At 40.7% G+C, this 14,408-nt stretch overlaps 1 protein-coding gene across 1 annotated transcript in view; it reads right to left on the reverse strand.

Annotated features, from left to right (window-relative positions):
• col27a1a (collagen, type XXVII, alpha 1a) overlaps positions 1-14,408 on the reverse strand; it is an 87,710-nt gene that overhangs the window by 44,136 nt on the left and 29,166 nt on the right. The window contains exons 6-11 of the mRNA XM_063890285.1: positions 13,011-13,064; positions 12,850-12,903; positions 4,694-4,738; positions 2,373-2,426; positions 1,907-1,951; positions 600-653 (exon numbers count right to left, since the gene is read on the reverse strand). Coding sequence (XP_063746355.1) covers positions 600-653; positions 1,907-1,951; positions 2,373-2,426; positions 4,694-4,738; positions 12,850-12,903; positions 13,011-13,064 — 306 coding nt within the window. The remainder of the gene's footprint in view (positions 1-599; positions 654-1,906; positions 1,952-2,372; positions 2,427-4,693; positions 4,739-12,849; positions 12,904-13,010; positions 13,065-14,408) is intronic.

Below are 14,408 nucleotides of genomic sequence, written 5' to 3' on the forward strand. Positions count from 1 at the left end.
GAATAACAACAAGACAGCTGAATGAAACGGCAAGAGAGACACTGTTTCATCTCATAGGGTCCATTAGCCGGGTTCACTTGGTCACTGGAGGTTTTTGCAAGAATTGACAGTGCTTTAGAGAATATATATGCTGGACTCAAGTATTCCCATTTTATGTTTTTATTCTGCTAATATTCAGAGGCAAATCTTTTTTTTTAACTTTTACTCTACTACACCTCACTTAAAGTTTACAATTGTTGATGATAGCTTAAGATACAACTTTATCCATCCATTGGTGAAATTCCCAAGCTACCCTTCTTTATATATAGTGTAAGAAAAGCTCCACCATCACCAGCTGCAAGATTAAAGTGATGAACACATTAATGCAACAATAATTGTAATCTGGTAATATGATATAAATTCTTCTCAAATGTTCCATTGTGAAAAAATGTGTACTTTTGCTAATACTTTTACACTCTTACTTAAGTAAACACTTTTACTTTAGCACAGTATTTCTAACCAGTAGTTTTGTTACTTATAATGATGAAAAAGTTACTAATTTGAAATATCTCAGTAGTTTGTCGACCTCGGGAGAAAATACACATTTTACAAGAACTCACTCTTTCGCCATCAGGCCCAGGCAGGCCAAAAAGCCCCGGGATTCCAATGAAACCCTGCAGGAGAGGAGAGGAGAGGAGAGGAGAGGAGAGGAGAGGAGAGGAGAGGAGAGGAGAGGAGAGGAGAGGAGAGGAGAGGAGAGGAGAGGAGAGGAGAGGAGAGGAGAGGAGAGGAGAGGAGAGGAGAGGAGAGGAGAGGAGGGGAGAGGAGAGGAGAGGAGAGGAGAGGAAGAAGAGAAGAGAGGAGGAACAGGAACATTGCATGTGAGTATTAAGACGCCACAAAGGCAGCAGCAGGAAGAACAGCAACTCCCATTGGCTCTATAGGGCTGCGTTTCAGGGAACTGGGGGGTCCAGTATGGATAGGGTGGACTTTCATGAAGAACCAAGCCATGAGGCAAGTGTATATGCCCATGGACTGCATGGTGCTGGCTTCCACGATGTAGTCCAAGGGCACATACCCTCACGCCAGGGATCTCTGAAGACTGCCCGGACATCACAGTGAGCTGCTGGTGCAGGGGGAGACACACATAGGAACACAAAAGCACACACACCACAACAAGTAGAACACTGGAGGAAGTCACAGGCAAGTGGTTTTTATGTCGCACAATATGGAGATTACTGCAAAAGAGAGTATTTGGAAAGGTGGCTCAGTGACAGAGAGGCAGGATGGGAATGCCTCCTTAAGACAGCAGGGCCTCATACAGAGCTTAAACAGGAAATTCCAGCCAGCGGGGCAGGGGGGGGGGGGGGGGGGTGGGGGGGGGGCCTTCGGAGCAGCCAAGGGGAGCTGATAAAGAACCTTTATTGGAAAGCAACATAAAAATCCCTGTTTGTGTGCGCGGGCGTTCCTTTGTTTGTGTACCTTTAGGCTGTGTGTTTGTGTGCCGAGGCTTATCAACAGCCAGTCTTTCAGAAAGCGTCAGTATACAGCGATACAATGTTTACATTACGACTAAAGGCTCCTTAGTTGAGCATACTATTAGTAGTGGCGCGCACTGATTGGGTCATGAATGCGGTCATGTGTGCAGAGGTGCATGCTTCTACACATGCGTGCACTTTGGTGTTCTCCATGCACACGCAGCAGTTGACAGCACAAAATGCCAACAGTTTGCAACCTTTAATTAAACAACTCTGCCTGTTCCGACTCTTCTATAAATATTGCTTAATAAAAACTGTCAGAAAGCTGTCAGTCCGCCCCCCTGTAAACATGATCACAGGTCCTGTCAGAGCTCCATGTTAGTTGTTTAGACTCGGATAAAATCGAACTTGAGCAGGAAATGTGTCGGGAAGATGCTGAGTTAACTTACCCGGACGCCTTTAGGCCCCATTGGTCCTATAGGCCCTGGTAAACCCTGGAAAACAAAGGGGGGAATTTGATTTCAGCGGTTTCACACCTTTACTGGTTTATTCCTGAAATAGTGTTTCCAGAAATTCACTGTTAATGTGATTGCCATCGTGCAAAAGGATGGAATTGCATGTTAAAATAAGCAACCTCCAGGCTATCAAACACATAAGAAATTCCACCAGTTTGTTCAATTCTGTTCCTAGATCGTTTGTATAAATTATTGTAAACAGGCTAGTAAACTGGAGACGATTTTGTGCAATACATTTACCCTTTTGGCTTTATGGTGGCTTCGTTTTTATTATTATTATGATTGTTTTCATCCAAATATGTTCCTGCAGGTCAGCAGTTCAACATAACACCACTTGGCCCTCTGCCCTCACTATATCCCGACTACAACAGTACCAGTCACAGCAGAGGATTTACTGCACCTGCCTGCCAGGATAACCTTTGGCACCTGGGCTTCCGACTGGGCCTTGCTCTCCCTGCAGGGGTGGGAGAGAGGGGGGGGGGAGAAAGGGGGAGAGAGAGAGGTGGGTGTGTGATCAAAATTACAGTACCACAAACACACAGGCTGTTCATTCTGCAGGAGGAGAGGATAGCGTTCAGCTGCTGTGTAATAAGGAGATGAATTTGTAGGTAAAGGATATATACTTAATATCTGGAGAATTAGTTCATAAGTACTAGAAGTGAAGAACTAAATGAAAGTTATCCTATATTACTTTAGATTCATATAACTGATACATCAATATGTACAAAATTGATGTATCAAAATGCAAAAACAACAATTACAAAAGGAACATTTTCTTCAATAATAAATAATCACTGTGAATTATTCTAATTGTTTGCTGTTCACTAGATTTACTGCATGATATTTTACCACTTACTGTATATAATTTTTATTTCCTCATGTTACTGCTTTTTTTTTAAAGCCCCACACTGATGAATGCAATTTAATTGACAACAAACAAAACAAATCCACAATAAACAATGTCAAAGATGAGTTTAACTGATTATAGATAATATTTTGTTTTCTTTCAAGCATAATATCATATCGAAAAAAATCTGTTGAATTGTGTTTTGAAATTCTGATCCCTTATGTTGTAAAGTAACTAGTAATCATAACTATACAGTGCAAGATGTGCCTGTCAAATCAGGTGGAGTAGAAGAACAAAGCAGCACTAAATATAAACACTTAACTACATGTACTTTAAATGTGTACTTTAGGTACAGTACTTGAGTAAATGTTCTCACATCCACCACTGCATATTGCACATTCCTACAAACGATATAAATACAAGTTGAAAACCAGGACTCATGATTCCTGCTCAAGGTTGATGAGATGTGGTCGACACATAGAGGCTAATTTGTAGTTTGGTTTATGTGTGTGTGAGTATGCATAACACACATACAGCAGCAGGTTGTGTAGTGTTCATGTATAACTTCCTTTGACACACTCCAGACGTGCGGCCATGTGCACTGCTCGCCATTCCCTCTCTTGGATAAATATAGTGCATAATGCAGCCAGTTAGTTAAGACTTTGGCTGAGTAGGGATTTTGGATCTTAAACCGGCCGGCAGTGAAGGGGGTGTATTATAGTAACAAAGGGTCCACAGCACTCTCTGCAGCTGGACCCTTGCAAAATCAGGACCTGCCAAACAGTTGTGCTGATGCCTCTGTCACTGGTGCTAAAGAGATTCAGACTCCAGGCCATGATCATCATTTCTGTGGGAAAGAAGGGGGCGTTTGAGGATGGACACAGTGTAAGGACATGGCAGCGAGAGAGGAACTCCACGAGGAGTAATGTGGGAACTCCCTGCCCTGACGTCACTCCGGAGAACGGGGACTTTAAAACTATGACAATGAGGTGCATGTTCCACTCTGCTTTCCATGACTCTTGCCTTTCCTTAATACAAACAGTAGTATGACCCTGCCCGATTGGAAATAGCTTTGGCCTGGATGCGCCACACTTAAAATAGTCCCTATGGGCTGGACCGAACAGCCTCCTCCCACTTGTAGCAGAGCATAAAGGAGTTCATTGAACTGATTTCACAAAGAGGGACGTGCAGAGGAGGAGTATAAGGGAAATAAAATCCACCATATTAAGATAGCAGCAATATAAAATGCTCTAACTGTCTCAAAAAGGAAAACTTTCTCCAGAGCTGCAGTGTAAGAGTGTGTCACTGTTGGCCCAGTTGGCTTGGTACCGTTTCTCTTCTTTCTTTTTTCTCTCTTTGGCATGGCATTGTGATATCCTGGAGAGCATCACTGCAGCACAACACTCTGGCCAGATGTCTGTCCTCACCAGTGCTTCAGAACAGGCTAATCTAATCTGGCTACACTGCAGGCATGCTTGGTGCGCTCACTAACACACACACAGAGTGAGTACATGACGACCACGTTTTTAAAGAATGAGGTGAAGCGGGAGAATCTGAGGATTAGTCAGCGATAAGCGCTTTGATGGTAGACTCCAAAATAGGAAAACATGTGCATGTAATGGGAAATATAAAGACTACATCATCATTTTGGGATGAGATAGGGGAATGTTAAACATATTGATATGTGGGATTAGTGGTAGTGTGAACAATAGCTGTGGTATGGGAGAAATGCACTTACATAGTATTAAGCAGGCCAATATATGCTTTGGGGGTTTTCCCTTTCTTGTAGTGTGTACATAGGTTTTTGTGCATTTGTCGCCCAGCCTCATATCAAAAGCGAAAGAGGTTTCAATGGAATTGAAAAAGATACTTACAGACTCTCCAGGGAGTCCAGGTGGACCAGGGTGACCTTTCTGTCCCTAAAGAGGCAAACAGAAAGAGAAATGAGAAGTTAGTTCTGGAATAAATAATCAACAGGTGACATAAAACACTAAAGCAGTTCACAGACAAAGAAATACCAGAAGGGGAGTTTTGTGCAGAGTGAAATATGCATGTTAACTATAACTACTCAGTGCCATATGCAAGGAATCAATCTGCTCTCCTGTCAGAGGATCAGACTTTCCACTGGTCGTGTTCAGAGAGAAATGTAGCTCGCTGAGGCCGTGCCAGGATCCTGGCATGTCCAGGATATAAATGCCTTCCTGTTTGAGTCAGATATCTGGTCCCTCCCTCCGCCTGCAGAGCAGACTACAACACTGAAGACAGTCTGACATAGTGCTGCTCTACAGTTCTGCTGACTGCAGCAACACGGACCCCCAACAAAGAGCGGAGGGAAACTAAATCAAAGGTGGGAAGACGTTCCATTTAAAACCACAGTTTAATAGAGCGGGAGAGCAAAAGAGAGACAGGAAAGAGGGAAGGAAAACAAAATAAAAACAGAAGGGTAAAGAAAGGAGAGACTCCTGTTGTCCCATTTTCCAAAACCACAGCTCCAGAGAACCAAGCCAACACTCCCAGAGTTCCTGTAAACTGTCTCTCAGCCTGGACATCTGACTGCAGCAGAATCTCTTCCCTCATTTTTTACACCATCACTTCCACCGGCTTACACCTTCTTACCAGCACTTCAAACTGCAAACGTCAGCCTTATACTGCACCTAAATCAAAGTATATTTTTGTTTCCTTCTCCATCATTGACCCAATCATTCATCACTGTACCATTTTCTCTGCATCCAAGGCAAATCAAAGCCCCTTTTTATTTTTGGCATATGTCTTGCTATCATCTCACATCATCTGTTGCATATCATCAAAAGAGCACAAGGAGGAGACACTCTGAAACAGGTGAGTAATACACATTAAACAAACAGATGTTTCACGGTGCTGAGAGACTGCTGTAACATGAACGGAAAGGTGTGTGTGTGTGTGTGTGTGTGTGTGTGTGTGTGTGTGTGTGTGTGTGTGTGTGTGTGTGTGTGTGTGTGTGTGTGTGTTTTTCACAACTTTGTGAAAGCACTGTTGGTAAGCAGTGTTGTGGGATGGATGCAAGTGCAGACACATGGTGCCTGTTTAGAAGATTTCCATTTGATGTTGGCCCGTTGGGCAGTTATAATATTGTGATGATGAATTTATGTTTGTCTGACTCGCCTTCATGTGTCCGAATCTGAAATCTGTTGCCATGAGCCTCGAATTTTCCGTCAGTTTGAACGGTTTTCACTCCAGAGCTCCCTTTTTCAGGCAATGTAGTGACCCAATGCCATACTCATGAGGCAGCAAAGGAGACAAATATATCCTCAATCCAACAATTTTCCACATCTGGTGTCTGTTTTTTAATAACTTGGGGGAACTATTTAAGATACAAGTGATGGACTCTCTATCCTTTCCAAAACTGGATTTCTTTACTATATTATCAATATTTCTGTGTGTATTTTCTTCTTTATTCAATCTTTCATTTCCTTTGTTAATCCCACAGAAAACATGTATAAAGTTGGCAGAATGAATTAAACAAAACTGATAACCTGTAATGTAAACACCTACATTAAAGAAAATATGTGCGCATGTATTCATCGAAGTGTAGGAGGAGCAACACTCAATACACACGCCTTTTAAGCACAAAGATACATGTTCATCTAATCACATAGTTAGTACAAACATATGTAGAGGCTTTTGATCCCAGGTTGTGAGGTCCACAATCCTCTCACACACACACACACACACACACACACACACACACACACACACACACACACACACACACACACACACACACACACACACACACACACACACACACACACACACACACATACACTTTTACACACACTGTGCAGGTCCTGGGTATTACACTACCCCTCCCAACCCCACCCGGACATCTCTGATCTTATCTCGCTCATTAAGAGCTCTATAATGAGAGCAGCCCTTCCCAGCGGCCTCCTGGGTTTGGTACTACTTGTTTAACGAGCATGTGTGTTCAATCAGATAAACGCACCCAACGCTTTTCATTTAGCTCCCTGGTAACTCCCTTTGTAACACTTTTTTCTTCCCCATTTTACCCCACTGATTCGGGGAACACCCCAGGGAAGCCCATTTTAGCAGAAATGATCATAAAAGACAGATTGTGTCTGCGGAAGATTTATCATTCCTCTGACCGGCTACCCTGTACCCACTGGAGCTGTCCTCTACTAAAGTATTCACATAACCTTGATCAGATGATTTAATCGAATACTACTTTACATCTTATGAGAGAGATCTTGGAAATGGGTCATTCAGATTCAAAAAAGCAGGACTAACAGGAGTAAGAAATTGACAAAACCAAAACAAAAGGCAAGTTGACTTATTGACTAAGAGGGAGCATCCGGAGGACACACTTTTCTGCCCTTAACTTAGAATTTGAATTTCATTTGATAAAAGACATACTTTGGGCTTGCCTCCACAATTTCTTTCAAATAAATTAGTCTTTGGAAATATGGGACTACCGTTTTCTTTTAAAAACTTAATTACAAATATATTTAGACAGGAAAAACTAGTCCCTAGTCTTTTGCCCAAAGACTTAATATAGTATGATAAGAAACTACAAACACAATATAAGTATTAGGTACAGTCTCAAACTAAATTAAAAAACTTTAAATATTTGCTCACATAGGGGTGCAAAAACACATCATATGGAATATAATTTTTTCTTGAGTTGAAAAAAAGTGTAAGTGTTCTAGAAAATTCCAAGTTTTACTTAAGTCCCAAAGTGTCTACTAGATTGAAGACTTTAAAGCAGCCAGAACACACGTTGTTGCATTTCTCCTCATCAAACTAAAGATAATCTATGGTTAACAAATGTACACCACAAATGACGAAGATCTTCCACTGTCTGGTAGCAGAAATACACCGCTCACATCATTAATCCCTGCTTAAATCCACCCTCTCTGTCTCCCTCTTTGTAACTTCCCTCTGCAGTGTGGAGCCAGATGATTGCTCACAGTAATTGTCTGGCTCCATGCATGTTCTGCACATACAGGCTAACATAAAGCCTCCACGCGGATGTCTGGCGGGCACAGACACACCAAACAACTGCAGGAACCTAACCTGACAATTTGGCTGAAATCCACCCCGGCGGAAGAAAAACATCTCATCTCCAGACTGCGTCGCAATTTCAGAAGCATGTTGTGCTTAAATGCAGTATCACTATTAAACAGTGGAAGACAGATTTGTTGCTCTTCTTGCAAAAGAAAATGATGGTTGATTTCACTTCTCCCATAATTGCAATGATGATTAGCATGTGCATTTGTTAGTTTGAACAGCGGGCAGGATCTGAATGGAGAGACTTTGGTTTGGAAGAGCTCTTCGGGGAGCTTCAGACAGATTAGTGTCCTACAGTAAACTGTCTAGCATAAACGAGGAAAACGAGTGTGATTAATACACTGTGGAGCTCCTGCAGGGAAACTACAGGAAATTATTGTGCTCTGTATTTGAAGGATACTCTTGTTGGGAGAACGATGGTTTAGATTCAGCTGACAGGAAAATCCTCTGCATGTAATCTACAGTAGTCAGCAATTCATACATTTGCATTCACAGCCTTTTCACTGTGTGCTAATGGAAATACATAGAAGTCTACAAACAGTGTGTTCAATCACTGAACCTAAAGTCCTCACAAATGTATATGTATGTATGTAGGAGAAAAGCACATGTACATAAAGGAACTTATCATAAACAAAGAGCCAACATTATGTGTCTCAAGAGGGTCATATTTTAACAGAATATAGCATAACAAAAACTGAGTCTGCATGAGTGTTTATGGATTATGGACTCTTGTAGCTGCATATGGTCTCTGTAACAGACCTTCAGGGACAACAACACTCCGCCTGGAAATAAGATTTTATTTTACAGAATACCTCAGTTTTAAAATGCAATGACACGATCATTTATATAGTTTTGATAACTGTGATGCAGTTGAATATTAACATTGGATACGCTATTACTACATCTAGCAAGTTCTTTGATACAAATAAGTATTTGTTTTAACAAAAAATATATTACAATTCCAATATCTTGCAATATATCCAGGTCATGCTAATTTAAACTGTTGTATACTGTTAAGATGATACATTTACAGCAATGCATAATATAAGATCTTCATTTCCTGTGAGAACAACGTATCTCTAAAAGCTCACATTTTCTGAGAGGAAAGCAGCCATGTTTTCAGCTTGGCATTACGCAGCATATTCATAAGGCATTTTAAAGACATGATTTAGCTTGAGATATAGCAGAGTTTTCTCACAACATAAAGGAGCACTTCATTCTTTAGTTTATCAGAAGTGTAAATCCTCAAATTAGAGATGCATGATATTAACTGGACAGAAAAGAGATGAACAATTTAATCTATTATAGAGCTAAAATGTAAAGTAATAGCCTCTAAGATGTGGAAGAGGAGTATAAAGTTGCCTAGAATGAAATAAATGTATCTCAAAGTCATACCTACTTGAGTAAATGCACTCAGTTACATTCCAGCACATCGCTACTGTTCATTATGTCTTGGCTTTAGGAAAGAAAAAGCAGCAGTTGTGTGAAAGACAGATGTAGAAAAGGCAGCCAAACCAGTGAGAAGATTCAGATCAGTTCGCAGAGGGAATAGACACAGAGGGAGTGAGGTAAGACGTGTGGCTTGTAATGCGGCCTTGTAGTTGTGGTTTGGCCCTGTGTGTGTGTCCCCTCTCCCTGACCCTGCCTGCCATACTGAAAAGCCATTGAGAGTCTAGAACAAATGCTGTTCAGAGCGGAACATGCTTGGCTTGTCCGGTGGTGTAAAATCACACTCTTCTATCGCACGTTCAAAGCACCACTGCTTTCTCCATTAAAGTTTTCCGTGGAAAACCAGAAGCCAAATTCCAGAATTCCCAGTTGAAGTGTCAAGCTAAGGCTGATAAAGAGCCAGTGTGTGTTGGGTGTGTTTGTGTGTGAAAGAGACAGAGAAGGTGGAAGGGAAAATACAGAGCAGAACAGAAGAAAAGCTGCTGTTGTCCTGTTTTCCTAAACCGCAACTCAGAGTAACGCTCCACTGAAATGTGGAATGAAGAGGAAGGAAAACCCTGGATGTTTCAGGGCGGCCCTCTATAATTGCAATGAAAGTCATCAATGCTTGTAGTGACCTTGCCTCTATTCAGGACGCGCCTGGGACTTTCCACCTGAGCTGACCGAAAAATGAACGGAACAAAACAAAGCCTGTTTCTCCACAGCCCGTCCGAACGTTGACTCACATCTCTGTCATAGAGGGTGCTAGGCATATGGGCTCAAGATGCATTAACATCAACAGTGTGAAACACAGCTGTAGTTATTGTGCATTGTTTAGCACAAATGCGTAAATCCGCCATTCTGTTTTTGTGCACGGAAAAGGAAGTTGACTCCATGCGGCTAATTTTTACAAGTTTCCATCACAGTCATCATGTCTGTGGTTCACTGACCGATACCTGAGGCATGCTGTGATGATGTCAGTGTGTGTTGATGAGGATACCATGGCAACAACTTCGTGACATGATGATGTGATGCTTGGATATCTGATATACTCCTTAGGAGCTGGTTTAATAGAGTGCTGCAGGAATCAGTCTTAAAGCCCAGAAATGAGTCAGCATGTTTCCACTTTTGGTCGCTGGTGTTGAAATCAAAGTTTTTTTTAATGGGCATTAATTAATGTCTGTAGTTAACACAAGCTTAAAAGATTTTCAATTTTGTTTTAAGACCAAAGATGTGTCAGTAAATACCACACTTAGAAATGTTTGGAGTTTTTAAATGGTTTAAACAAGGCATTTGCTAACAACCAGCTAAATGAGACTTCTAAAAAACATTAAACCAAACATTTTTGCTTTTAGTTAAATGTTGGTGATGTTGAAGTTATTTGCTTTGTTAATTAGTTAATTATTCGCTGCTGATTACATTAACACTTAAAAATGACATTATCTGAATGAAAAAAAGTTTTATACACTTTTGCCACAGAGCTTATTTTATGCAATTATCGAGAAAAAGGATGCAATGCCACCTTTCGGGCTAACAAAAGTACTTCTTCCTTGCAGCACTTTATACATCCTTGGGCTTCATGGAGACAATTAACTGCTCATATACATTTAAACCATTACGGAGTACGCACTTTCAGTTTCTATACAGGCCACTTATGCTTACCTATATGCTAAACAGCAGTATAAGAGGTCATTCAGTTGTCTGTTTGATGGCCTTACCTGCAGCTCGGTAACTGTCTATGTTTCTATAAAATAACCGCCAAGACTCATTTAGCTTGAAAAAACTGTTTTCCACAAGCTTTACATTTTCCGTTCTGCCCGAGTGTGTAAAATTGAAACACAGAGACATACAACTGGACACAGAGACACTCAGAGAAAAGCCAACTGCTAACAAGAGCCATATGTTAAACTCGAGGCAGCCATCCAATACAGTCTGACACTGCAGAGCTCTGTGGCTTGGAAAAGTCATTGAACACAGACAGAGGCACTTTACACCTCTGCTGAAATGCAAACAGTCTACCTGCTGAATTCAATTACTCAGCTACTTCTTCTGTTTGTTTGAAATGTGCGCATCATTGGGCTCAATTCTCTTTGACTGAAAGCAGTGTATGAGATCTTCTGCCACCTTGAGATACGTGCTCACATCTGATTGTTTAGGAATAATGAAAGAGACTATTTTTCAACAGACCTGAAGAGCACACTCTAAGCACCTCAACTGTATTTAACACTACTTTAACGCTAACTTTGTTAATACTTTTAGTTATATCCGAAGGTTTATCCATTACTGAAAATCAACTCTTTACTTGGTAAATTTAACACTAGCTTTTTCAACTAAGTTTACTTTTAGCAAAATATTTCAAGGTTTTTCTTTGGGCTACCTTCCGATCTGTTAAGTAATTTCAGCTAACTATTTCAAATGTACTACTGCTAACAGTTGATGCATTATTCGATACAATTAATGCTAACTATTTCAACTACCGTTACTCCTAGCTAACCATTTTAACTGCCTTTATATTAAGTTAACTATTAGGTTACTATTTTGGGTGTTTATCCATTGCTTTAGATAAATATTTCAAATGTTTACTTTGAGCTAACTTCTTATCTGTTTACTACTTTTGGCTCACTGCTGGTCCATTACTTTGGGTTATTTATTTTCCAACAGACTTTAAACCAACACTTTTCCCTGATTAATTCAACATTAGCCATTTCAACTACTTTTAGCTAAAAACTTGAACTGTTATCCATAAGTTTAAGCGAACTATTTTGACCTTTAGCTAACCGTTTTAGCCTCTGTGCTAAATTGTTTACTAGCTAGTAAAAAGAAAATGGGAGAAGGAAGAGAAACTGATCTCCAGGCTTGTAAGAAGTGCAATAGATGTGTTTACAGACTATAATTACTACATAGACAATACATATTACACAATGATATAAACATGGACAAATACACAACTCAAGCATTCCATTTAGACTCACTCTTTGTATGATTGTCTACCAGAAGCTCTGTCCCACTAATTCATCCCTACACTCATGAATCACTCAAGTAGCAAAACATCTTGACACTGGTGATGTTGTATACGAATGCATGATCCCAATCCTCATGTCCCTAATGACGAAAAAACTCCTCCATCCCTCATGACATCCTTCCTGCCAACATTAAAAACCCCTCTGTGGTGCATCAAGCCAACACAGATGGAATAAATGGTGAGCACAGCAAAAACGAGGAAAGGGAAATAGAGTGAAGGGGACAAGGAGGGAACATACACAGATCAGTGAGTTTACTTTACAAAGATCAGTGAGTTTATACAGTACACACATCACAGCAGACACAATACAACAAACAATAAGGTTATGAGATGGTCTGGGCTTTTCAAAACTTTTCAAGGGCTGTACCATTTTATATTTGCAGATGAGGGCACTTCGCTCACACACAACAGCAATTATTTATGGATTAGCTCTTATGGCAAGCATATAACAACAATGAATTACATTTAATTGAAGGAATTCAGTACAAAGGATTGGGGTGTATTGATCGTTCTTACCTTCCGACCTTCTTGACCAGTCAGTCCAACCGGGCCAATAATCCCTGAGTCTCCCTAAACCAGAAAGCACAATCATCAAAATGCACTTTTGCAGCATTTTGGAGCTTGCCAAGCAGGACTTTGTTAGAAATTAATGTAGCGTGTAAGAAAAGTTGCAATACCTTCTCTCCTTTAGGTGCTGGCCCAGGTGACATGCCAGGGTCTCCTTTCCTACCCTGATTAAGAAAAAAAACACACAAAGGAAGACATTGTGTTGGTGCACAAATCCAAAAATATACTTAATTTCTCTGGTTAACACCTTTAATTAAGACTAAAAAAGGGGTTACAGTGTAAAAAAAATGGCACATACTTTCCATACATAGGTATAGGCTACAATTGATGCAGAACAACAGGATTGAGTTATCATGTAGCTGATAAATTCCCATTACAGATGCCTTTGTTAGATGAGCAGCATTATGTGGGTTCAGTGCCCCTCCAGCCACACACAGCAAGCTTCATTGTCAGCAGGTAACAATAACGTCAGCACATCAAAGCTATGGATCGGAAATTAGGCCGAGTGCTGAGTGCACGGACCCCTGCTATTTACAACTTTGTTTCATATATTAAAGATGAAAGAGGAAAAATCGCAATGCACATCAAACACTTCAGAGTCACTCTCTCAACACACCTGCAAGGTCGAAAAAGTGGGCTTGGCATCAGTCTTATTCGCACGGTTTCAAATATTTTACTTTTTTTTCCCCGCCCAGTATAACTCGAGTACCTAGTGTACTTAGTGTGCGCCCCTAAATCTGCCGTTCTGTGTGTCACTTTTGTTATCATTAACCAGGCAATTGTTGATAGTATAAGGAATAGCTTGACAGTTTGGGAAATGCTAACAAAATCCAATACAACATCCACTTACTAAGCTCCTATAAAACTCACTAATAGCTTTGGAGACAAGCATCAGGGAGACAAGGACAATCACGGTCCCTTCTGGTGAACTGCGGAGGTGAGGGCTGCTGCACAGTTGTCATTTCTGAAAGGCATCTTTATAATGCACTTTGAATACAGGTACTGCGCCTTACTATGTACTCTTAAGCACACAGTGCCAGAGGTCAAAAGTGTTTGCTAAAGCATACATCAGTGCAGACAATCAGATGAGGGATGCAGAGAATTTGTCTTGGACATGGTCTTCTCCTGTTCACACGCTAAAATTGGACAGTTTTTGTGTAATGTTTTTCCCTTGAGCTCTGATAAATCACTTCAGCTCCCCCGCTGTTCAACTAGCTGCCTTTCTCCGCTCAAGTTGCATTGGTAACACATGGACACAAATTAACATGGAAACAGTATATAAATGTATAGACATACACACACATTTTCCAGCATGTTGCCCACATCCCTTCCTTTCTGGACACAGGTTACCCATGTGCTGAAAAAGTCAGTGTCAGCTATAATTTTGTTTGTCTGTGCTCTGTGCAGTGGTAACCAATGTCTTTGTCTTTTATATATCTTTGTATAACTCTGTTATTCTTAATTAGTTATGCTTTGTATGTGGAAAATATTTTTTCATGTATTTAGGA

Source organism: Eleginops maclovinus, chromosome 8, assembly GCF_036324505.1.
Source record: "Eleginops maclovinus isolate JMC-PN-2008 ecotype Puerto Natales chromosome 8, JC_Emac_rtc_rv5, whole genome shotgun sequence".
Classification (NCBI taxonomy): domain Eukaryota; kingdom Metazoa; phylum Chordata; class Actinopteri; order Perciformes; family Eleginopidae; genus Eleginops; species Eleginops maclovinus.